General features: G+C 45.4%; 1 protein-coding gene across 1 annotated transcript in view; it reads right to left on the bottom strand.

Moving 5' to 3' along the window:
• Positions 1-25,089, bottom strand: part of DPP10 (dipeptidyl peptidase like 10) — a 301,222-nt gene that overhangs the window by 180,499 nt on the left and 95,634 nt on the right. Inside the window, exons 4-5 of the mRNA XM_038753670.1 lie at positions 24,743-24,837; positions 15,457-15,531 (exon numbers count right to left, since the gene is read on the bottom strand). Of these exons, the coding sequence (XP_038609598.1) occupies positions 15,457-15,531; positions 24,743-24,837 (170 nt within the window). The remainder of the gene's footprint in view (positions 1-15,456; positions 15,532-24,742; positions 24,838-25,089) is intronic.

The following is a 25,089-nucleotide window of genomic DNA, read 5'->3' as shown; positions in this document are numbered from 1 at the left end:
TTGCTTAGTGGCTAGAGCCCGGGCCTGGGATTCAGAAAGACCTGTGTGCTAATCAATCAATCAATCAATCAATCGTATTTATTGAGCGCTTACTATGTGCAGAGCACTGTACTAAGCGCTTGGGAAGTACAAATTGGCAACACATAGAGACAGTCCCTACCCAACAGTGGGCTCACAGTCTAAAAGGGGGAGACAGAGAACAGAACCAAACATACCAACAAAATAAAATAAATAGGATAGAAATGTACAAGTAAAATAAATAAATAAATAAATAGAGTAATAAATAGAGTAATAAATATGTACAACCATATATACATATATACAGGTGCTGTGGGGAAGGGAAGGAGGTAAGATGGGGGGATGGAGAGGGGGACGAGGGGGAGAGGAGGGAAGGGGCTCAGTCTGGGAAGGCCTCCTGGAGGAGGTGAGCTCTCAGCAGGGCCTTGAAGGGAGGAAGAGAGCGAGCTTGGCGGAGGGGCAGAGGGACTGGGGGCATTCCAGGCCCGGGGGAGGACGGGGGCCGGGGGTCGACGGCGGGACAGGCGAGAACGAGGTACAGTGAGGAGATTAGTGGTGGAGGAGCGGAGGCTGCGGGCTGGGCAGTAGAAGGAGAGAAGGGAGGTGAGGTAGGAGGGGGCGAGGTGAGGAAAGCCTAATCCCATCTCCGCCACATAATAATATCAATCAATCGTATTTATTGAGCGCTTACTGTGTGCAGAGCACTGTACTAAGCGCTTGGGAAGTACAAGTTGGGAACATCTAGAGACGGTCCCTTCCCAACAGCGGGCTCACAGTCTAGAAGAAGAAGAATGATGCCCAAAGTCACACAGTTGACAAGTGGCAGAGCTGGGATTAGAACCCACGACCTCTGACTCCCAAACCCGGGTTCTTTCCATTAAACCACGCTGCTTCTCCACTAATAATAATAACAATACTAATGATGATGGCATTTATTAAGCGCTTACTATGTGCAAAGCACTGTACTAAGCACTGGGAGGATATAAGGTGATCAGGTTGTCTCTATATGTTGCCAACTCGGACTTCCCAAGCACTTAGTACAGTGCTCTGCACACAGTAAGCGCTCAATAACTACGATTGAATGAATGAATGAATGAATGAAAGTTGTCCCACTGGGGGCTCACACTCTTCATCCCCATTTTCCAGATGAGGGAACTGAGGCCCAGAGAAGTGAAGTGACTTGCCCAAAGTCACCCAGCAGACAAGTGACAGAGCCGGGATTTGAACCCACGACCTCTGACTCCGAAGCCTGGGTTCTTTCCACTAAGCCACGCTGCTGCCGGGTGACCTTGGGCCAGTCACTTCACTTCTCTGTGCCTCAGTGATCTCATTTGGAAAATGGGGGTGAAGACTGTGAGCCCCCCGGGGGACAGGGGTGTGTCCACCCTGATTAACTTGCATAAATCCCAGTGCTTAGAACAGTGCTTGGCACATAGTAAGTGCTTGGAGAAGCAGCGTGGCTCAGTGGAAAGAGCCCAGGCTTTGGAGTCAGAGGTCATGGATTCAAATCCTGACTCTGCCAACTGTCAGCTGTGTGACTTTGGGCATCATTATCATTACTACACAAGCAAATTGGGTTGGACACAGTCCCTGTCCACATAGGGCTCACAGTCTTAATCCTCATTTTACAGATGAGGGAACTGAGGCTCAGAGTAGTGAAGTGACTCAATCAATCAATCAATCAATCGTATTTATTGAGTGCTTACTGTGTGCAGAGCACTGTACTAAGAGCTTGGGAAGTCCAAGTTGGCAACATATAGAGACGGTCCCTACCCAACAGCGGGCTCACAGTCTAGAAGGGGGAGACCGAGAACAAAACCAAATATATTAACAAAATGACATAAATAGAATAGATATGTACAAGTAAAATAAATAAATAAATAGAGTAATAAATCCGTACAGACATATAAACATCTATACAGGTGCTGTGGGGAAGGGAAGGAGGTAAGGGGGGGGGGAATGGAGAGGGGTAGTTGGAGGAGACGTTGGACTCGCCCAAGGTCATGCAGCGGAAAAGTGGCGGAGCCGGAATTAGAACCCATGACCTTCTGATTCCCAGGCCCGGGCTCTAGACACTTTGCCATTATAGGAGAAAATCAGATCGCATATGGGGTTCACAATCTAAGTAGGAGGATTGAATCCCCATTTTGGAGAAGCAGCGTGGCTCAGTGGAAAGAGCCCGGGTTTTGGAGTCAGAGGTCATGGGTTCAAATCCCGGGTTTGCCAACTGTCAGCTGTGTGACTTTGGGCAAGTCACTTCACTTCTCTGGGCCTCAGTTACCTCATCTGTAAGATGGGGATGAAGACTGTGAGCCCCCCATGGGACAGCCTGATCACCTTCTTAGAACAGTGTTTTGCACATAGTAAGTGCTTAATAAATGCCATTATCATTATTATTATTATTATTTTGGAGATGAGGAAACTGAGGCCCAGAGTAGTGAAGTGACTCGCCCAAGGATGTACAGCAGAAAAGTGGCAGAGGGGGGATTAGAACCCAAGTCCTCCCGACTCTCAGGCCCGGGATCTTTCAGCTAGACTGTGTTGCTTCTCAATTGAAATTATTTTCTCATTGTTTTATTCATTCATTCATTCAATCGTATTTATTGAGCGCTTACTGTGTGCAGAGCACTGTACTAAGCACTTCGGAAGTACAAGTTGGCAACATATACAGACGGTCCCTACCCAACAGCGGGCTCACTTTATCATTTAGAGATGGCTTATTCTCACAGAGACGAACGAGCCATCCTGCTAAACGGACGTTTTTAATTGCCCCAAAACAACAATAAACTGAATTAAAGGTGGCTATGGCAAGCATAAAAACATAGTAAGAAGCATATGGAGAAGCAGCGTGGCTCAGTGGAAAGAGCCCGGGCTTTGGAGTCAGAGGTCCTGGGTTCAAATCCTGGCTCTGCCACATGTCTGCTGTGTGACCTTGGGCAAGTCACTTAACTTCTCGGAGCCTCCGTTACCTCATCTGTAAAATGGGGATGATGACTGTGAGCCCCACGTGGGACAACCTGATCACCTTGTATCCCCTCAGCGCTTAGAACAGTGCTTTGCACATAGTAAGCGCTTAACAAATGCCACCATTATTATTATTATTATTAAGGATGAAATGAATGGTCAAATGCATCGCCGCCTCCATTCCATTAGCATTTATTTCGAATCCAAATCCTGAAAATCACAATTTGTCATCGGAATTAAACCAAAAAAAAAAAGGAAGCTTTAAACGTGGGCAGGGAAATTTCCATTTGGAATAACTTAATCTGGAAAAGACTTGCTTTTTCGGTTCTCCAGCCAATATTCATTCATTCATTCAATCATATTTATTGAGCGCTTACTGTGTGCAGAGCACTGTACTAAGCGCTTGGGAAGTCCAAGTTGGCAACATATAGAGACGGTCCCTACCCAACAGTGGGCTCACAGTCTAGAAGGGTCCCCATCGCGCCCACCTCCCTCCCTCTGCTCTACCCCCTTCCCCTCCCCATAGCATTTGTGTCTATTTGTACATATTTATTATTCTATTTATTGATATTAATGATGTGTATATATCAATCAATCAATCATATTTATTGAGCGCTTACTATGTGCAGAGCACTGTACTAAGCGCTTGGGAAGTATTATAGTATATAGTATTATATATCTATAATTCTATTTATTTCTACTGATGCTATTGATTCCTGTCTGCTTGTTTTGACAGCTGTCACCCCCCCTTCTAGACCGTGAGCCCGTCGTTGGGTAGGGACCGTCTCTATCTGTTGCCGATTTGTACTTCCCAAACGCTTAGTCCAGTGCTCTGCACGCAGTAAGCGCTCAATAAATATGATTGAATGAATGAATTGTTCCTCTTTGTTGCTGAACTGTACTTCCCAAGCGCTCAGTCCAGTGCTCTGCACACAGTAAGTGCTCAACAAATACGATTGAATGAATGAATGAATTGTCTCTGTTGCTGAATTGTACTTTCCAAGCGCTTAATCCAGTGCTCTGCACGCAGTAAGCGCTCAATAAATACAACTGAATCAATGAATGAATTCTTCCTCTTTGTTACTGAATTGTACTTTCCAAGCACTTAGTCCATTGTTCTGCACACAGTAAGCGCTCAATAAATACAACTGAATGAATGAATGAATTGTTCCTCTTTGTTGCAGAATTGTACTTTCCAAATGCCTAGTCCAGTGCTCTGCACGCAGTAAGCGCTCAATAAATACAATTGAATGAATGAATTGTCCCTTTTTGTTGCTGAACTTTACTTTTCAAGCAATTAGTCCAGTGCTCTGCACACAGTAAGTGCTCAATAAATACGATTGAATGAATGAATGAATTCTCTCTCTTTGTTGCTGAATTGTACTTTCCAAGCACTTAGTCCATTGTTCTGCACACAGTAAGCGCTCAGTAAATACAACTGAATGAATGAATGAATTGTTCCTCTTTGTTGCTGAATTGTACTTTCCAAACGCCTAGTCCAGTGCTCTGCACGCAGTAAGCACTCAATAAATACAATTGAATGCATGAATTGTCCCATTTTGTTGCTGAACTTTACTTTCCAAGCAATTAGTCCAGTGCTCTGCACACAGTAAGTGCTCAATAAATACGATTGAATGAATGAATGAATTCTCTCTCTTTGTTGCTGAATTGTACTTTCCAAGCACTTAGTCCATTGTTCTGCACACAGTCAGCGCTCAGTAAATACAACCGAATGAATGAATGAATTGTTCCTCTTTGTTGCTGAATTGTACTTTCCAAACGCCTAGTCCAGTGCTCTGCATGCAGTAAGCACTCAATAAATACAATTGAATGAATGAATTGTCCCTTTTTGTTGCTGAACTTTACTTTCCAAGCAATTAGTCCAGTGCTCTGCACACAGCAAGTGCTCAATAAATACGACTGAATGAATGAATGAATTCTCTCTCTTTGTTGCTGAATTGTACTTTCCAAGCGCTTAGTACAGTGCTCTGTACACAGTAAGCGCTCAATAAATACGATTGAATGAATGAATGGTCTCTGTTGCTGAATTGTACTTTCCAAGCGGTTAGTCCAGTGCTCTGCACACAGTAAGTGCTCAATAAATATGATTGAATGAATGAATGGTCTCTGTTGCTGAATTGTACTTTCCAAGCGCTTAGTCCAGTGCTCTGCACACAGTAAGTGCTCAATAAATATGATTGAATGAATGGTCTCTCTTTGTTGCTGAACTGTACTTTCCAAGCACTTAGTCCAGTGCTCTGCACACAGTAAGTGCTCAATAAATACGATTGAATGAATGAATGGTCTCTGTTGCTGAATTGCACTTTCCAAGTGCTTAGTACAGTGCTCTGCACACAGTATGCACTCCGTAAATATGATTGAATGAATGACTGTGAGCCCACTGTTGGGTAGGGACGGTCTCTATATGTTGCCAACTTGTACTTCCCAAGCGCTTAGTACAGTGCTCTGCACACAGTAAGTGCTCAATAAATACGACTGAATGAATGAATGGTCTCTGTTGCTGAATTGTACTTTCCAAGCGCTTAGTACAGTGCTCTGCACACAGTATGCGCTCCGTAAATATGATTGAATGAACCAAGAAATGCATGATTAATACAGATTTTTTAAAATGATATTTCTTAATTGCTTACTATGTTCCAGGCACTGTACTAAGCACTGATGTAGATTCAAGCACAGTCAGTTTGGACACAATCCCTGTCCCACCTGGAGAAGCAGTGTGGCCTAGTGGGTGGAGCCCGGGCCTGGGAATCAGAAGGACCTGGGTTCTAATCCCTGCTCCACCGCTTTTTTTTTTTTTGATGGCATTTATTAAGTGCTTACTATGTGCACAGCACTGTTTTAAGTGCTGGGGAGGTTACAAGGTGTTCAGGTTGTCATCATCAATCATATTTATTGAGCGCTTACTGTGTGCAGAGCACTGTACTAAGCGCTTGGGAAGTACAAGTTGGCAACATATAGTATTTGTTAAGCACTTACTATGTGCTAAGCACTGTTCTAAGCGCTGGGGAGGATACAGGCTGATCAGGTTGTCCCACGTGGGGCTCACAGTCTTCATCCCCATTTTACAGATGAGGTAACTGAGGCCCAGAGAAGTTGAGTGACTTGCCCAAGATCACACAGCAGACATGTGGCAGAGGTGGGATTCGAACCCATGACCTCTGACTCCGAAGCCCGTGCTCTTTCCACTGAGCCACACTGCTTCTCTATTGTCCCACAGCAGGCTCGCAGTCTTCATCCCCATTTTCCAGATGAGGGAACTGAGGCCCAGAGAAGTGAAGTGACTTGCCCAAAGTCACACAATTGACAGTTGGCGGAGCCAGGATTTGAACCCATGACCTCAGACTCCAAAGCCCGGGCTTTTCCCACTGAGCCACGCTGCTTCTCGACTCTTGTCTGTTGAATGACCTTGGGCAAGTCACTTCACTTCTCTGGGCCTCAGCTGCTTCATCTGGAAAATGGGAATCAAAAGGACCCGGGTTCTAATCCCTGCTCCACCACTTCTCTGCTGTGTGATCTGGGGCGAGTCACTTCGCTTCTTTGGGCCTCAGTTCCCTCATCTGGAAAATGGGGATCGAGACTGTGAGCCCCACGGGGGACAGGGACTGCGTCCAACCCGATTACCTTGTATCTATTTCAGAGACATCTACTATACAGGTGCTGTGGGGAGGGGAAGGAGGTAGGGCGGGAGGGATGAGGAGGAGGAGGAGAGGAAAAAGGGGATTAATGGGTCGAACCCGGGACTGGGAATCAAAAGAACGTGGGATCTCATCCCTGCTCCACCACTTGTCTGTTGTGTGACCTTGGCTAAGTCACTTCTCTTCCCCTGGGCCTCAGTTCTCTCATCTGGAAAATGGGGATTAAGACTGCGAGGCCTACGTGGGACAGGGATTGTGACCAACCCAATTAGCTTGTATCTACCCCAGCACTTAGTACAGTGCCTGATGGCAAGCGCTTAACAAATACCATCCGCAATTATCCTGTCTCCTTTCCTGTCTGCACCTTGCCGACAGTTTTCCAAGTGATTATTGTTATCATTTTTGTTCTAATGTTTCAATTAATTGTTAAGCAGCATGAGAAATGGCATGACTTAGTGGGAAGATCCCGGGCTTGGGGGTCAGAGGTCGTGGGTTCTAATCTCCCCCTTCTAGACTGTGAGCCCGTTGTCGGGTAGGGACCGTCTCTATATGTTGCTGACTTGTATCATCATCATCATCATCGATCGTATTTATTGAGCGCTTACTGTGTGCAGAGCACTGTACTAAGCGCTTGGGAAGTACAAGTTGGCAACATATAGAGACAGTCCCTACCCAACAGTGGGCTCACAGTCTAAACTTCCCAAGCGCTTAGTACGGTGCTCTGCACACAGTAAGCGCTCACTAAATGCGATTGAATGAATGAATGAATGAATCCCGGCTCCGCCACTTGTCTGCTGTGTGACTTTGGGTAAGTCACTTCACCTCTCTGTGCCTCAGTGACCTCATCTGGAGAACGGGGATTAAGACTGTGAGTCCCACGTGGGACAACCTGATTACTTTGTATCTACCCCCGCTTGGCACATAGTAAGCGCTTAACAAATACCATCATTATTATTATCATTATTATGATCATTATTTGCTTTGTGGCATTCACTGTTCTAGGTGCTGGGATAGATTCATTCATTCAATCGTATTTATTTACGATTTATTTAGAGAAGCAGCATGGCTCAGTGGAAAGAGCCCGGGCTTTGGAGTCAGAGGTCATGGGTTTGAATCCCGGCTCTGCCACATGTCTGCTGTGTGACCTTGGGCAAGTCACTAAACTTCTCTGGGCCTCAGTGACCTCATCTGTAAAATGGGGATGAAGACTGTGAGCCCCACATGGGACAACCTCATCACCTTGAATCCCCCCCAGTACTTAGAACAGTGCTTTGCACATAGTAAGTGCTTAACAAATATCATCATCATTATTATTATCATTATTACAGTGCCCGGCACATAGTAAGCACTTAACAAATACCCCAATTATCATTATTATTATTATTATTATTATATTATCATAATCATTTGGCTTTGTTCTCTGCCTCCCCCTTTTAGACTGTGAGCCCACTGTTGGGTAGGGACTGTCTCTATGTGTTGCCAATTTGTACTTCCCAAGCGCTTAGTACAGTGCTCTGCACATAGTAAGCGCTCAATAAATACGATTGATTGATTGATTGATTGATTGATTGATTATTATCATTATTATGATTATCATATTCGCTCAATCATTCATTCAATCATATTTGGGTGCTTACCGTGTGCAGAGCACCATACTAAGCTCTTGGGAGAGTATAATATGACCAAAAACAGACACATTTCGTGCCCATTTGTTACGCGCTTACTATGGGCTTGTATCAGCCCCAGCACATAGCACAGTGTTTGGCACAGAATGAGCACAGAACAAGTTCCACGATTATTATCAACAGGGTAGGAAATGTTTAAAAAAAACCCAACATTACCTATAATAATTGAAATCCAGAGTAAGCGCAAATGCAAACAACTGCCTTAATGAGTCCATGAAAACCAATGTTTCCCAGTTCATAAAATCACAAGCCAAACCTCGGGCGAACGACGGAACTCTTCAAGGCAATGAAAGGGGAAACCGCGTCTCAGCAATTTTATTTTATTTTTTGGCTTTTATCGCCGACGGTTTATGAGAACCATAAAAGACGCCGGTGGCCAGAACATTTCTGCGCTTATTTATCATCCAAGACCGTTACGCTAATGAGCGAAGACGGCAGTTAATGTGTTTATAGCATCAAATCAGCATGAGTGAGAGAGCGAGAGCATTTCTCTTTGCTTAAATACCTGGTGGCCTATCTTTCGATCTGTTCCCGTTCTTTGCGAGTGATTTCCCAAGCGTTTAGCATAGTGCTGTGCACACAGCAAGCCGCTCAATAAATGCTATTGAATAAATGAATGAATTAATTTGCGTAGTTCTGGCTAATTTGTTAGATTGGAAGCTCCCTGAGGGCAGGGACTGTGTCTACTAACTCTACTGGACTCTCCCAAGCGCTCAGTACAGTGCTCTGCACACAGTAGACTGTCAGCTTTTATCTTATTAGATTGTACTTTCCCAAGCGCTTCGTACAGTGCTTTGCACACTGTAAGTGCTAAATAACAACAATAATAATAATAATGGCATTTATTAAATAATAATGGGATTTATTAAGCGTTTACTATGTGCAAAGCACTGTTCTGAGCGCTGGGGGGGATACAAGGTGATCAGGTTGTCCCATGTGGGGCTCACAGTCTCACAGTCTTAAGGGAAGCAGCGTGGCTCAGTGGAAAGAGCCCGGGCTTTGGAGTCAGAGGTCATGGGTTCAAATCCCGGCTCCACCACTTGTCGGCTGTGTGACTTTGGGCGAGTCACTTAACTTCTCTGGGCCTCAGTTACCTCATCTGTAAAATGGGGATTAAGACTGTGAGCCCCGCGTGGGACAACCTGATCACCTTGTAAACTCCCCAGCGCTTAGAACAGTGCTTTGCACATAGTAAGTGCTTAATAAATGTCATTATTATTATTAATCCCCATTTTACAGATGAGGTAACTGAGGCTCAGAGAAGTTAAGTGACTTGCCCAAGGTCACACAGCAGACATGTGGTGGAGCCAGGATTAGAACCCATGACTGTGACTCCCAAGCTCGGGTTCTTTCCACTGAGCCACGCTGCTTCTCTAAATAAATCGTAAATAAATACGATTGAATAAATGAATCTATCCCAGCACCTAGAATAGTGAATGACACAAAGCAAATAATGATAATAATAATGATAATGATAATGATGGTATTTGTTAAGCGCTTACTATGTGCCAAGCGGGGGTAGATACAAAGTAATCAGGTTGTCCCACGTGGGGCTCACAGTCTTAATCCCCATTCTCCAGATGAGGTCACTGAGGCACAGAGAGGTGAAGTGACTTACCCAAAGTCACACAGCAGACCAGTGGCGGAGCCAGGATTCATTCATTCATTCATTCAATCACATTTAGTGAGTGCTTACTGTGTGCAGAGCACTGTACTAAGCGCTTGGGAAGTACAAGTCGGCAACATATAGAGACGGTCCCTACCCGACAACGGGCTCACAGTCTAGAAGGGGGAGATTAGAACCCACGACCTCTGACTCCCGAGCCCCAGCTCTTCCCACTAAGTCATGCCATTTCTCATGCTGCTTAACAATTAATTGAAACATTGAGAACAAAAATGATAACAATAATCATCTGGGAAACTGTTGGCAAGGTGCAGACAGGAAAGGAGACAGGATAAATGTGGATGGTATTTGTTAAGCGCTTACCGTCAGGCACTGTACTAAGCGCTGGGGTAGATACAAGCTAATTGGGTTGGTCACAATCCCTGTCCCACGTAGGCCTCACAGTCTTAATCCCCATTTTCCAGATGAGAGAACTGAGGCCCAGGGGAAGAGAAGTGACTTACCCAAGGTCACACAACAGACAAGTAGTGGAGCAGGGATGAGATCCCACGTTCTTCTGATTCCCAGTCCCGGGTTCTACTCACTAGTCCCCTTTTTCCTCTCCTCCTCCTCCTCATCCCCCCAGCCCTACCTCCTTCCCCTCCCCACAGCACCTGTAAATATGTTTGTACAGATTTATTTCACTTGTACATATTTACTATTCTATTTATTTTGTTAATGTGGTGCATCTAAGCATGGAGGCCTTCCCAGACTGAGCCCCTTCCTTCCTCTCCCCCTCGTCCCCCTCTCCATCTCCCCATCTTACCTCCTTCCCTTCCCCACAGCACCTGTATATATGGATATATGTTTGTACAGATTTATTACTCTATTTATTTATTTATTTTACTTGTACATATCTATTCTATTTATTTTATTTTGTTAGTATGTTTGGTTTTGTTCTCCGTCTTCCCCTTTTAGACTGTGAGCCCACTGTTGGGTAGGGACCGTCTCTATATGTTGCCAACTTGTACTTCCCAAGCGCTTAGTACAGTGCTCTGCACACAGTAAGCGCTCAATAAATACAATTGATTGATTGATTGATTGATCTAAGAGCTTATTACAGTGCTCTGCAAACAGTAAGTGCTCAATAAAAACGATTGAATGAATCTAGCTTTATTTCTATTTATTCTGACGAGTTGACACCAGTCCACATGCTTTGTTTTATTGTCTGTCTCCCCCTTCTAGACCGTGAGCCCGCTGTTGGGTAGGGACCGTCTCTAGATGTTGCCAACTTGGACTTCCCAAGCGCTTAGTACAGTGCTCCGCACACAGTAAGCGCTCAATAAACACGATTGAATGAATGAATGAATAGGTCAGGCTGCTGCTCATTCCAGATCCCACAGGGAGGCCAAGAAATAGGTCCTCATTCATTGATTCATTCATTCAATCGTATTTATTGAGCGCTTACGGTGTGCAGAGCACTGGACTAAGCACTTGACTTCCCAAGTGCTTAGTCCAGTGCTCTGCACACCGTAAGCGCTCAATAAATACGATTGAATGAATGAATGAAAGAATGAACTTGAGACAATACAATTGAACAATATGTTATATGTTGCCAACTTGTACTTCCCAAGCGCTTAGTCCAGTGCTCTGCACACAGTAAGCGCTCAATAAATACGATTGAATGAATGAATGAACAATAAACAGACACATTCCCTGCCCACAACGAGCTTTCAGTCTGGAGGGGGGAGACAGACATGAATAGAAATAAACAAATAAGGGATGTGGACATAAGTGGTGTTGGGTTGGGATGGGGGGATGAAGAAAGGGAGCGAGTCGGGGTGACGCAGAAGGGAGGGGGAGAAGAGGAAAGGAGGGCGCAGTCAGGGAAGGCCTCCTGGAGGAGAGGGGTCTTCAGTAAGGCTTTGAAGCGGGGGAGAGTCATTGTCAGTGGGATTTGAGGAGGGAGGGCATTCCTGGCCAGAGGCAGGACGGGGCCCAAGGGTTGGCAGTGAGATCAATCAACCAATCAATCAATCAATCGTATTTATTGAGCGCTTACTGTGTGCAGAGCACTGTACTAAGTGCTTGGGAAGTACAAGTTGGCAACATATAGAGACAGTCCCTACCCAGTAGTGGGCTCACAGTCTAAATAGATAGAGAAGCAGTGTGGCTCAGTGGAAAGAGCATGGGCTTTGGAGTCAGAGGTCATGGATTCAAATCCCGGCTTTGCCAACTGTCAGCTGTGTGACTTTGGGCAAGTCGCTTCACTTCTCTGGGCCTCAGTTCCCTCATCTGTACAATGGGGATTAAGACTGTGAGCCCCCTGTGGGACAACCTGATCACTCTGTAACCTTCCTAGCGCTTAGAACAGTGCTTTGAACATAGTAAGCGCTTAACAAATGCTATCATTATTATAGAGGAGATGGAGGCCCAGAGAGAAGGCTGGAATGAGCCGAGCGGAGCGTGCGGGCCGGGCTGGAGAAGGACAAAAGGGAGAGGAGGGAGGAGGGGGAAAGTGATGGACGGCTTGAAAACCAGCGGTGACAAGTTTTTGTTTGATGTGGAAGTAGATGGGCAACTATTGGAGTTCTTTTTGGGGAGCTGGGTGACACATCCTATTTATTTTATTTTGTTTATTTATTTTATTTTGTTAGTATGTTTGGTTTTGTTCTCTGTCTCCCCCTTTTAGACTGTGAGCCCGTTGTTGGGTAGGGACTGTCTCTATATGTTGCCAACTTGGACTTCCCAAGCGCTTAGTACAGTGCTCTGCACACAGTAAGCGCTCAATAAATACGATCGATGATGGTTGATGATGATGACATCCTAAACATTTTTGTAGAAAAATGACGCGGGCGGCAGAATGAAGTGTGGACCGGAGTGGGGAGAGGCAGGAGGCTGGGAGGTCAGCCGGGAGGCCGATACAGTCATCCAGGCAGGAGAGGATGAGCGATTGTAGTAATGATAATAATGATGGCATTTATTAAGTGTTTATATTGTGCAAAGTACTGTTCTAAGCGCTGGGGAGGTTACAAGGTGATCAGGTTGTCCCTCGGGGGCTCACAGTCTTCATCTCCATTTGACAGATGAGGGAACTGAGGCCCAGAGAAGTGAAGTGACTTGCCCAAAGTCACACAGTCAATCATATTTACTGAGTGCTTACTGTGTGCAGAGCACTGTAAAAAGCGCTTGGGAAGCAGTGTGGCTCGGTGGAAAGAGCCTGGGCTTTGGAGTCAGAGGTCATGGGTTCAAATCCCGGCTCTGCCACTTGTCAGCTGTGTGACTTTGGGCAAGTCACTTCATTTCTCTGTGCCTCAGTTACCTCATCTGTAAAATGGGGATTAAGACTGTGAGCCCCACGTGGGACAACCTGTTCACCTTGTAATCTCCCCAGTGCTTAGAACAGTGCTTTGCACATAGTAAGCACCTAATAAATGCCATTATTATTATTATTATTATTATTACAAGTTGACAACATATAGAGATGGTCCCTACCCAACAGCGGGCTCACAGTCTAAAAGCTGATAATTGCGGACACAGCTGATAATTGACGGAGCCGGAATTTGAACCCATGCCTTCTGACTCCAAAGCCCGGGCTCTTTTTCTACTGAGCCACGCTGCTTCACAATGTGTATACTGTACTAATGTGGTAGCGGTTTGGATAATTATAATGATGGTATTTGTTAAGCGCTTACTATGTGCGAAGCACTGTTCTAAGCGCTGGGAAGGTTACAAGGTGATCAGGTTGTCCCATGGGCAGCTCACAGTCTTAATCCTCATTTTACAGATGAGGGAACTGAGGCACAGAGAAGTGAAGTGACTTGCCCAAAGTCACACGGCTGATAACTGGCGGAGCCGGAATTTGAACCCATGCCCTCTGACTCCAAAGCCCGGGCTCTTTTTCCACTGAGCCACGCCGCTTCACAATGCATACACTGTACTAATGTGGTAGCGGTTTGGATAATTATAATGATGGTATTTGTTAAGCACTTACTATGTGCAAAGCACTGTTCTAAGCGCCGGGGAGGTTACAAGGTGATCAGGTTGTCCCACGGGGGGCTCACAGTCTTAATCCCCATTTTCCAGATGAGGGAACTGAGGCACAGAGAAGTGAAGTGACTTGCCCAAAGTCGCACGGCTGATAATTGGCGGAGCTGGGATTTGAACCCATGACCTCTGACTCCAAAGCCCGGGCTCTTTTTCTACTGAGCCACGCTGCTTCACAATGTGTATACTGTACTAATGTGGTAGCGGTTTGGATAATTATAATGATGGTATTTGTTAAGCGCTTACTATGTGCAAAGCACTGTTCTAAGCACCGGGGAGGTTACAAGGTGATCAGGTTGTCCCACGGGGGGCTCACAGTCTTAATCCCCCTTTTCCAGATGAGGGAACTGAGGCACAGAGAAGTGAAGTGACTTGCCCAAAGTCACACGGCTGATAATTGGCGGAGCCGGGATTTGAACCCATGCCCTCTGACTCCAAAGCCCGGGCTCTTTTTCCACTGAGCCACGCTGCTTCACAATGTGTATACTGTACTAATGTGGTAGCGGTTTGGATAATTATAATGATGGTATTTGTTAAGCGCTTACTATGCGCAAAGCACTGTTCTAAGCACTGGGGAGGTTACAAGGTGATCAGGTTGTCCCATGGAGGGGTCACAGTTTTAATCCCCATTTTACAGATGAGGGAACTGAGGCACAGAGAAGTGAAGTGACTTGCCCAAAGTCACACGGCTGATAATTGGCGGAGCCGGGATTTGAACCCATGCCCTCTGACTCCAATGCCCGGGCTCTTTTTCCACTGAGCCACGCTGCTTCGCAATGTGTACATTGTACTAATGTGGTGTACTAAGCGCTTAGTACAGTGCTCTGCACACAGTAAGTGCTCAACAGGGAAGCAGCGTGGCTCAGTGGAAAGAGCCCGGGCTTTGGAGTCAGAGGTCATGGGTTCGAATCCTGGCTCCGCCACATGTCTGCTGTGTGACCTTGGGCAAGTCACTTCACTTCTCTGAGCCTCAATTCCCTCATCTGTAAAATGGGGATCATCATCACCAATCTTATTTATTGAGTGCTTACTATGTGCAGAGCACTGTACTAAGCGCTTGGGAAGTACAAATTGGTAACATATAGAGATGGTCCCTACCCAACAGTGGGCTCACAGTCTAAAAATGACTGTGTGACTTTGGGCAAGTCACTTCACTTCTCTGAGCCTCAGTTCCCTCATCCGTAAAATGGGGATGAAGACTGTGAGCCCCCTGTGGGACAACCTGATTACCTTGTAACCTCCCCAGTGCTTAGAACAGTGCTTTGCACATAGTAAGCGCTTAATAAATCCCATTATTATTATTATTATTGATTGATTGGTGGTGGTTTGGCTGGAGAGGGAAGGGCGGCCCTTGGAGATGCAGTGAAGGTGGGACCGACTGGATTTGGGGATGGATCGAATATGTGGGTGGAATGACAGAAGGGAGTCAAGGAAGACTCGGAGTTTTCCGGCTTGTGAGACGGGAAGGACGGGCGTCTCTTACCTGCTGGACGTCGTAGGCGAGGAGGACGAATCGTAAATCCGGAGAGACCCAGTGCCTCGTCGCTTTGAAGGTGACCTGGGGGAGAAGGGGAAATGTCAAAGATAAATAAGGACAACTGTGGTATCCTCCGGGCGCCCACTCTTTGCCACGTCTCGCCTGTCCCGCCATCTTCTATCCATTCATTCATTCAATCGTATTTATTGAGCGCTTACTGTGTGCACAGCACTATACTAAGCGCTTGGGAAGTCCAAGTTGGCAACATCTAGAGACGGTCCCTACCCAACAGCTGGCTCACGGTCTAGACGGGGGAGACAGAGAACGAAACAAAACATATTAACAGAATAAAATAAATAGAATAGATATGTACAAATAAAATAGAGTAATAAATAAGTACAAATATATATACATATATACAGGTGCTGTGGGGAGGAGAAAGAGGTAAGGCAGGGGGATGGAGGGGGGAGGAGGGATATAGTATATTGACTATTTATAAATATTTATGTTGATGCTATTGATGCCTGTTGACTTATTTTAATAATGATGTTGGCATTTGTTAAGCGCTTACTATGTTCCAAGAACGGTGAAGCAGCATGGCTCAGTGGAAAGAGCCCGGGCTCTGGAGTCAGAGGTCATGGGTTCAAATCCCGGCTCCGCCAACTGTCAGCTGTGTGACTTTGGGCAAGTCACTTAACCTCCCTGGGCCTCAGTCACCTCATCTGCAAAATGGGGATTAAAACTGTGAGCCCCCCGTGGGACAATCTGATCACCTTGTAGTCTCCCCAGCGCTTAGAACAGTGCTTTGCACACAGTAAGCGCTTAACAAATACCATTATCATCACCATCACTGTTCTAAGTGCTGGGGGGATACAAGGTAATCAAGTCTTCTAGACTGTGAGCCCACTGTTGGGTAGGGACCGTCTCTATATGTTGCCAACTTGGACTTCCCAAGCGCTTAGTACAGTGCTCTGCACACAGTAAGCGCTCAATAAATATGATTGAATGAATGAATGAATGAATGACCCCCGGCCCACGTCATCCCCCTGGCCCGGAATGCCCTCCCTCCGCACATCCACCAAGCTGGCTCTCCTCCTCCCTTCAAAGCCCGACTGAGAGCTCACCTCCTCCAGGAGGCCTTCCCACACTGAGCCCCCTCCTTCCTCTCCCCCTCCTCCCCCTCCCCATCCCTCCCGCTTTACCTCCTTCCCCTCCCCACAGCACCTGTATATATGGATATATGTTTGTACAGATTTATTACTCTATTTATTTTACTTGTACATATTTATTCTATTTATTTTATTTGGTTTATATGTTTTGTTTTGTTGTCTGTCTCCCCCTTCTAGACTGTGAGCCCACTGTTGGGTAGGGACTGTCTCTATATGTTGCCAACTTGTACTTCCCAAGCGCTTAGTACAGTGCTCTGCACACAGTAAGTGCTCAATAAATACGATTGAATGAATGAATGTTGTGCTAAGCACTGCGGTAATAATAATAATGATAATAATAATAATAATAATGGCATTTATTAAGCGCTTACTATGTGCAAAGCACTTTTCTAAGAGCTGGGGAGGTTACAAGGTGATCAGGTTGTCCCACGGAGGGCTCACAGTCTTAATCCCCACTTTACAGATGAGGGAACTGAGGCCCAGAGAAGTGAAGTGACTTGCCCAAAGTCACACAGCTGACAATTGGCAGAGCCAGGTTTTGAACCCATGACCTCTGACTCCAAAACCCGTGCTCTTTCCACTGAGCCAGGCTGCTTCTCCTAGATACAAAATAGAGATACAAAATAGATACAAAATAATCGGGTCGAACACAATCCCTGTGCCACAGCCTTAGCGGGAGAGGGGCCACTTTACGGATGAGGAAAGTGAGGCCCAGGACCCCTCTGATAATAATAATGATAATAATAACAACGGTTTCTAGACGGTGAGCCCTTTTTGGGTAGGGACCGTCTCTATATGTTGCCAACTTGTACTTCCCAAGCGCTTAGTACAGTGCTCTGCACACAGTAAGCACTCAATAAATATGATTGAATGAATGAATGAATGTTGTGCTAAGCACTGCGGTAGATACAAAATAATCAGGTCGAACATATTTATCACTCTATTTATTTATTTATTTATTTATTTATTTATTGTACTTGTACATTTCTATCCTATTTATTTTATTTTGTTGGTATGTTTGGTTCTGTTCTCTGTCTCCCCCTTTTAGACTGTGAGCCCACTGTTGGGTAGGGACTGTCTCTATGTGTTGCCAATTTGTACTTCCCAAGCGCTTAGTACAGTGCTCTGCACATAGTAAGCGCTCAATAAATACGATTGATTGATTGATTGATTGATTGAACACAATCCCTGTCCCACAGCCTTAGCAGGAAAGGGACCACTTTACGGATGAGGAAAGTGAGGCCCAGGACCCCTCTGACAACAATAATAGTAATAACAATGGTTTCTAGATGGTGAGCCCTTTGTTGTGTAGGGACCGTCTCTATATGTTGCCAACTTGTACTTCCCAAGCGCTTAGTACAGTGCTCTGCACACAGTAAGTGCTCAATAAATATGATTGAATGAATGAATGAATGAATGTTGTGCTAAGCACTGCGTTAGATACAAAATAATCAGGTCAAACACAATCCCTGTCCCACAGCCTTAGCAGGAAAGGGACCACTTTACGGATGAGGAAAGTGAGGCCCAGGACCCCTCTGATAATAATAATGATAATAATAACAATGGTTTCTAGACGGTGAGCCCGTTGTTGGGTAGGGACCGTCTCTATATGTTGGCAACCTGTACTTCCCAAGTGCTTAGTACAGTGCTCTGCACACAGTAAGTGCTCAATAAATATGATTGAATGAATGAATGAATGAAAGAATGTTGTGCTAAGCACTGCGGTAGATACAAAATAATCAGGTCAAACACAATCCCTGTCCCACAGCCTTAGCAGGAAAAGGACCACTTTACAGATGAGGAAAGTGAGGCCCAGGACCCCTCTGATAATAATAATGATAATAATAACAATGGTTTCTAGACAGTGAGCCCGTTGTTGGGTAGGGACCGTCTCTATATGTTGGCAACCTGTACTTCCCAAGCGCTTAGTACAGTGCTCGGCACACAGTAAGCGGTCAATAAATACGATTGAATGAATGAATGGTATTTGTTAAGTGCTTACTATGTGCCAGGGACTGTACTAAGCGCTGGGGTGGATGCAAGCAAATCCAGTTGGACACAGTCCCTGTCCCCCTATGGGGCTCACAATCTCAATCCCCACTTTACAGATGAGGGAACTGAGGCCCAGAGAAGCAGAGTGACTCACCCAAGGTCACACAGCAGACAAGAGGTGGAGCCGGGATTAGAACCCACTTCCTCTGACTCCCAAGCCTGGGCTCTTTCCACTTGAGCCACGCTGCTTCTCACTAAGCTACGAACTGAAATGACTTGCCCAAGGCCACCCAGCAGATAAGCGGCAGAAGCCGGATTAGAACCCATGACCCTCTGAATCCCAGGCCCGGGCTCTATCCACTATGTCATACGTTTATCGACTGCTTAACCCTTAATCCAATTTCACTTGTCTCCAGAAGGTGCCTTCTTGTCAGAAGAAAAACTGGATAATCATCATCATCATCATCATCATCATCATGGATAATAATAATAATAATAATAATAATAATAATAATAATAATCATCATCATCATCATAATGATGGTATTTGGTAAGTGCCATTTGCCAGGCACTGTACTAAGCGCTGGGAGTGGGGGGGGAATATGAGCAAATCGGGTCTCATTCATTCATTCACTCATTCATTCAATCGTATTTATTGAGTGCTTACTGCGTGAAGAGCACTGAACTAAGCGCTTGGGAAGTACAAGTTGGTGACATATAGAGACGGTCCCTACCCAACAGCGGGCTCACAGTCTAGAAGGGGGAGACAGGCAACAAAACAGAACATGTGGACAGGTGTCATGTCGTCCGAATAAATGGAATTATAGCTATATGCACATCATTAACAAAATAAATGGAATAGTAAATATGTACAAGTAAAATAGATAGAGTAATAAATCTGTACAAATATATGTATACGGGGCTGTGGGGAGGGGACGGAGGTAGGGCAGGGGGGATGGGGAGGAGGAGAGGAAAGTATGGGGCTCGGTCTGGGAAGGCCTCCTGGAGGAGGTGATCTCTCAGTAATAATAATAATAATAATAATAATAATAATAATAATGATAATGGCATTTATTAAGCGCTTACTATGTACAAAGCACTGTTCTAAGTGCTGGGGAGGTTACAAGGTGATCAGGTTGTCCCATGTGGGCCTCACAGTCTTAGTCCCCATTTTACAGATGAGGTAACTGAGGCACAGAGAAGTTAAGTGACTTGCCCAAAGTCACCCAGCTGACAATTGGCAGAGCCGGGGTTTGAACCCATGACCTCTGACTCCAAAGCCCGAGCTCTTTTCCACCGAGCCACGCTGCTTCTAGTAGGGATTTGAAGGGAGGAAGAGAGCTCGTTTGGTGGAGGTGCAGAGGGAGGGCATTCTGGGCCGGGGGAGGACGTGGGTCAGGGGTCGACGGCGGGACGGGTGAGAATCAATCAATCAATCGTATTTATTGAGCGCTTAGTGTGTGCAGAGCACTGTACTAAGCGCTTGGGAAGTTCAAGTTGGCAACACATAGAGACGGTCCCTACCCAACAGTGGGCTCACCGTCTAGAAGGGGGAGACAGACAACAAAACCAAACATATTAACAAAATAAAATAAATACAATAGATAAGTACAAGTAAAATAAATAAATAAATAAATAAATGAATAAATAGAGTAATAAATAGGTACAAACATATATACATATATACATATATACAGGTGCTGTGGGGAAGGGAAGGAGGTAAGGCGGGGGGATGGAGAGGGGGGCGAGGGGGAGAGGAAGGAAGGGGCTCAGTCTGGGAAGGCCTCCTGGAGGAGGTGAGCTCTCAGTAGGGCCTTAAAGGGAGGAAGAGAGCGAGCTTGGCGGGTGGGCAGAGGGATTGGGGGCATTCCGGGCCCGGGGGAGGACGTGGGCCGGGGGCCGACGGCGGGACAGGCCAGAATGAGGCCTAACCGTGAGGAGAATGAGGCCCAGGGAGGAGGTGAGCGGCGGCAGAGTAGCGGAGGGTGCGGGCTGAGCTGGAGAAGGACAGAAGGGAGGTGAGGGAGGAAGGGGAGACGGGATGGATGGACAGCTTTGTACATATTTATTGCTCTATTTATTTATTTATTTATTTATTTATTTATTTATTTATTTATTTATTTATTTATTTATTTTACTTGTACATATCTATTCTATTTATTTTATTTTGTTAATATGTACCTCGTTCTCGCCTGTCCCGCCATCGACCCCCGGCCCACGTCCTCCCCCGGGCCTGGAATGCCCCCAGTCCCTCTGCCCATCTGCCAAGTTAGCTCTCTTCCTCCCTTCAAGGCCCTACTGAGAGCTCACCTCCTCCAGGAGGCCTTCCCACACTCAGCCCCTTCCTTCCTCTCCCCCTCGTCCCCCTCTCCATCCCCCCCCATCTGACCTCCTTCCCTTCCCCACAGCACCTGTATATATATATATAAGTTTGTACACATTTATTACTCTATTTATTTATTTATTTATTGTACTTGTACATATCTATTCTATTTATTTTATTTTGTTAGTATGTTTGGTTTTGTTCTCTGTCTCCCCCTTTTAGACTGTGAGCCCACTGTTGGGTAGGGACTGGCTCTAGATGTTGCCAACTTGTACTTCCCAAGCGCTTAGTACAGTGCTCTGCACACAGTAAGCGCTCAATAAATACGATTGATGATGATGATGATGGTTTTGTTCTAATAATGATAATAATGATGGCATTTATTAAGCGCTTCTCTTCTCTTTATTGATTTCTATTCATGTCCGTCTCCCCACCTCTAAACTGCAAGTTCTTTGTGGGCAGGGAATGCATCTGTTTATTAATAATGATAATAATGCTGGCATTTATTAAGTGCTTACTATGTTCAAATAATAATAATAATAATAATAATAATAATAATATTAATGGCATTTATTAAGTGCTTACTATGTCCAAAGCACTGTTCTAAGCACTGGAGAGGTTACAAGGTGATCAGGTTGTCCCACGGGGGGCTCACAGTCTTCATCCCCATTTTACAGATGAGGTAACTGAGGCCCAGAGAAGTAGTGACTTGCCCAAAGTCACACAGCTGACAAATGGCGGAGCCGGGATTTGAACCCACGACCTCTGACTCCCAAGCCCGGGCTCTTTCCACTGAGCCACACTGCTTCCAAGATGAGCTAACCACGTAGAAGGGGAGACAGAAAGTGATTTCTCTATTTCTATTAATGCCTGTCTCCCCTTCGAATTTCTTTCAAAAATAGATAAATTACATGAACATCTGTCTTCCCCTTTAGATGGAGAGCCCTGGCGTCCGATCTAATTAGCCTGTGACGATCCCACGACTTAATGGGGGATTAATAAATGCTATCAACATTATTAGGGTTAATCATCATCAATCGTATTTATTGAGCGCTTACTATGTGCAGAGCACTGTACTAAGGATTAATCAATCAATCAATAATACTACTAATAATAATAATAATGGCATTTATTAAGCGCTTACTATGTGCAGAGCACTGTTCTAAGCGCTGGGGAATTTACAAGGTGATCAGGTTGTCCCATGTGGGGCTCACAGTCTTCATCCCCATTTTACAGTTGAGGTAACTGAGGCCCAGAGAAGTTAAGTGACTTGCCCAAAGTCACACAGCTGATGAGTGGCGGAGCCGGGATTTGAACCCATGACCTCTGACTCTAAAGCCCGGGCTCTTTCCACTGAGCCACGCTGCTTCTCAATTAATCAATTGATTGATTGATTGATTAATGGGGGATTAATAAATGCTATCAACATTATTAGGATTAATTAAATCCCTCTAGATTAAAAGCTCATGGTTAGCAGGAATTGTGCAGGAACAATTCTGTTGGATAGAGGACTTTCCCAAGCGCTTATTCATTCATTCATTCATTCATTCATTCATTCATTCATTCATCCATTCATTCAATCGTATTTATTGAGCGCTTACTGTGTGCAGAGCAGTGTACTAAGCACTTGGAAAGTATAATTCCGCAACATATAGAGACGGTCCCTATCCAACAACAGGCACACAGTCTAGAAGCAGAGAAGCAGCGTGGCTCAGTGGAAAGAGCCTGGGCTTTGGTGTCAGAGGTCATGGGTTCAAATCCTGACCCCGCCAACTGTCAGCTGTGTGACTTTGGGCAAGTCACTTCACTTCTCTGTGCCTCAGTTCCCTCATCTGGAAAATGGGGATTAAGATTGTGAGCCCCACGTGGGACAACCTGATCACCTTGTATCCCCCCAGCGCTTAGAACAGTGCTTTGCACATAGTAAGCGCTTAACAAATACCATTATTATTATTAGAAGGGGGAGACAGGCAAAAAAACAAAACAAGTAGACAGGCATCAGTAGCATCGATATAAACAAACAGAATTATAGATTCATTCATTCAATCGTATTTATTGAGTGCTTACTGTATGCAGAGCACTGGACTAAGCGCTTGGGAAGTACAAGTTGGCGACATATAGATGTATGCACAGAGCTTAGTATGGTGCTCCGCACACAGTTAGTGCTCAACAAATGCCATTGATTAAATGATTGATTAATTAATAATGATAATAATAATAATATGGTATTTGTTAAGTGCTTAGTATGTGCAAAGCACTGTTGTAAGCGCTGGGGGAGATACAAGGTGATCGGGTTGTCCCACGTGGGACTCACAGTCTTAATCCCCATTTTACAGATAAGTGAGACACAGGGAAGTGAAATGACTGGCCCAAAGTCACATAGCTGACAAGTGGCAGAGCCGGGATAATAATAATAATGATGGCATTTGTTAAGCGCTTACTATGTGCCAAGCCCTGTTCTAAGCGCTGGGGGAGATACACGGTGATCAGGTTGTCCCACGTGGGGCTCACAGTCTTAATCCCCATTTTACAGGTGAGATAACTGAGGCTCAGAGAAGTGAAGTGACTTGCCCAAGGTTACACAGCTGACAAGTGGCGGAGCTGGGAGAATAATAATAATAATGATGGCATTTGTTAAGCGCTTACTATGTGCCAAGCACTGTTCTAAGCGCTGGGGGAGATACACGGTGATCAGGTTGTCCCACGTGGGGCTCACAGTCTTAATCCCCATTTTACAGGTGAGATAACTGAGGCTCAGAGAAGTGAAGTGACTTGCCCAAGGTCACACAGCTGACAAGTGGCAGAACCGGGATAATAATAATAATAATGATGGCATTTGTTAAGCGCTTACTATGTGCCGAGCACTGTTCTAAGCGCTGGGGGAGATACACGGTGATCAGGTTGTCTCACGTGGGGCTCACAGTCTTAAATCCCGATTTTACAGATAAGCTCAGTGAGACACAGAGAAGTGAAGTGACTTGCCCGAAGTCACACAGCTGACAAGTGGCGGAGCCGCGATAATAATAATGATGATGGTATTTGTTGTGTTTTTTTTTTATAATGGTATTTGTTAAGTGCGTACTATGTGCAAAGCACTGTTCTAAGCGCTGGGGGGGGATACAAGGTGATCAGCTTGTCCCACGTGGGGCTCACAATCTTAATCCCCATTTTACAGATGAGGGAACTGAGGCACAGAGAAGTTAAGTGACTTTGTTAAGCGCTTACTATGTGCCAAGCACTGTTCTAAGTGCTGGGGGAGATACACGGTGATCAGGTTGTCTCATGTGGGGCTCACAGTCTTCTTCCCCATTTTACAGATGAGGGAACTGAGGCCCAGAGAAGTAAAGTAATTTGGCCAAACAACCCTCATTTTCCAGATGAGGGAACTGAGGCCCAGAGAAGTGAAGTGACCTACCCAAGGTCACACAGCAGACAAGTGGCGGAGCCGGGATTAGAACCCAGGCCCTTCTGAGTCCCGGGCCCGGGCTCTAGGCACAAATCATCATCAATCGTATTTATTGAGAGCTTACTGTGTGCAGAGCACTGTACTAAGAGCTTGGGAAGTACAAATTGGCAACGTATAGAGACAGTCCCTACCCAACAGTGGGCTCACAGTCTAAAAATCAATCCATCGTATTTATTGAGCACTTACTGTGTGCAGAGCACTGTACTAAGCGCTTGGGAAGTCCAAGTTGGCAACATATAGAGACGGTCCCTACCCAACAGTGGGCTCACAGTCTAAAAAATCACACTGTTATCTGGGACGTCGACAGCCCCGAGACGGCACAAACAGCGGGACGTTACTCACAAAAGTTGTGTTTTCCAACAGTAACGTGGTGACGTTTGTTTCGACGTTCAGTTGGAGGACGTGTCCGCTTCTCGTTTTATACACCACATCCGTATCTGCGACAAGAACAGAGATGAGGCCGCGTTGAGGGAGGCTCTGGATTCATTCATTCATTCAATCGTATTTATTGAGCGCTTACTGTGTGCAGAGCACTGTACTAAGCGCTTGGGAAGTACAAGTTGGCAACGTTGGGAGGAAGCGGAAACTGTGTAGTGAGCTCTGTGCGTTACCCCGAAATATCGAGCAAAAACTCCTATCAGCTTTAATAATGATAATAACGATGGTATTTGTTAAGCGCTTACTATGTG

The sequence above is a fragment of the Tachyglossus aculeatus genome, chromosome 1, assembly GCF_015852505.1.
Source record: "Tachyglossus aculeatus isolate mTacAcu1 chromosome 1, mTacAcu1.pri, whole genome shotgun sequence".
NCBI lineage: Eukaryota > Metazoa > Chordata > Mammalia > Monotremata > Tachyglossidae > Tachyglossus > Tachyglossus aculeatus.
The sequence above is the reverse complement of the archived record's forward strand: the minus strand, read 5'-3'. Positions and strand labels throughout refer to the sequence as shown.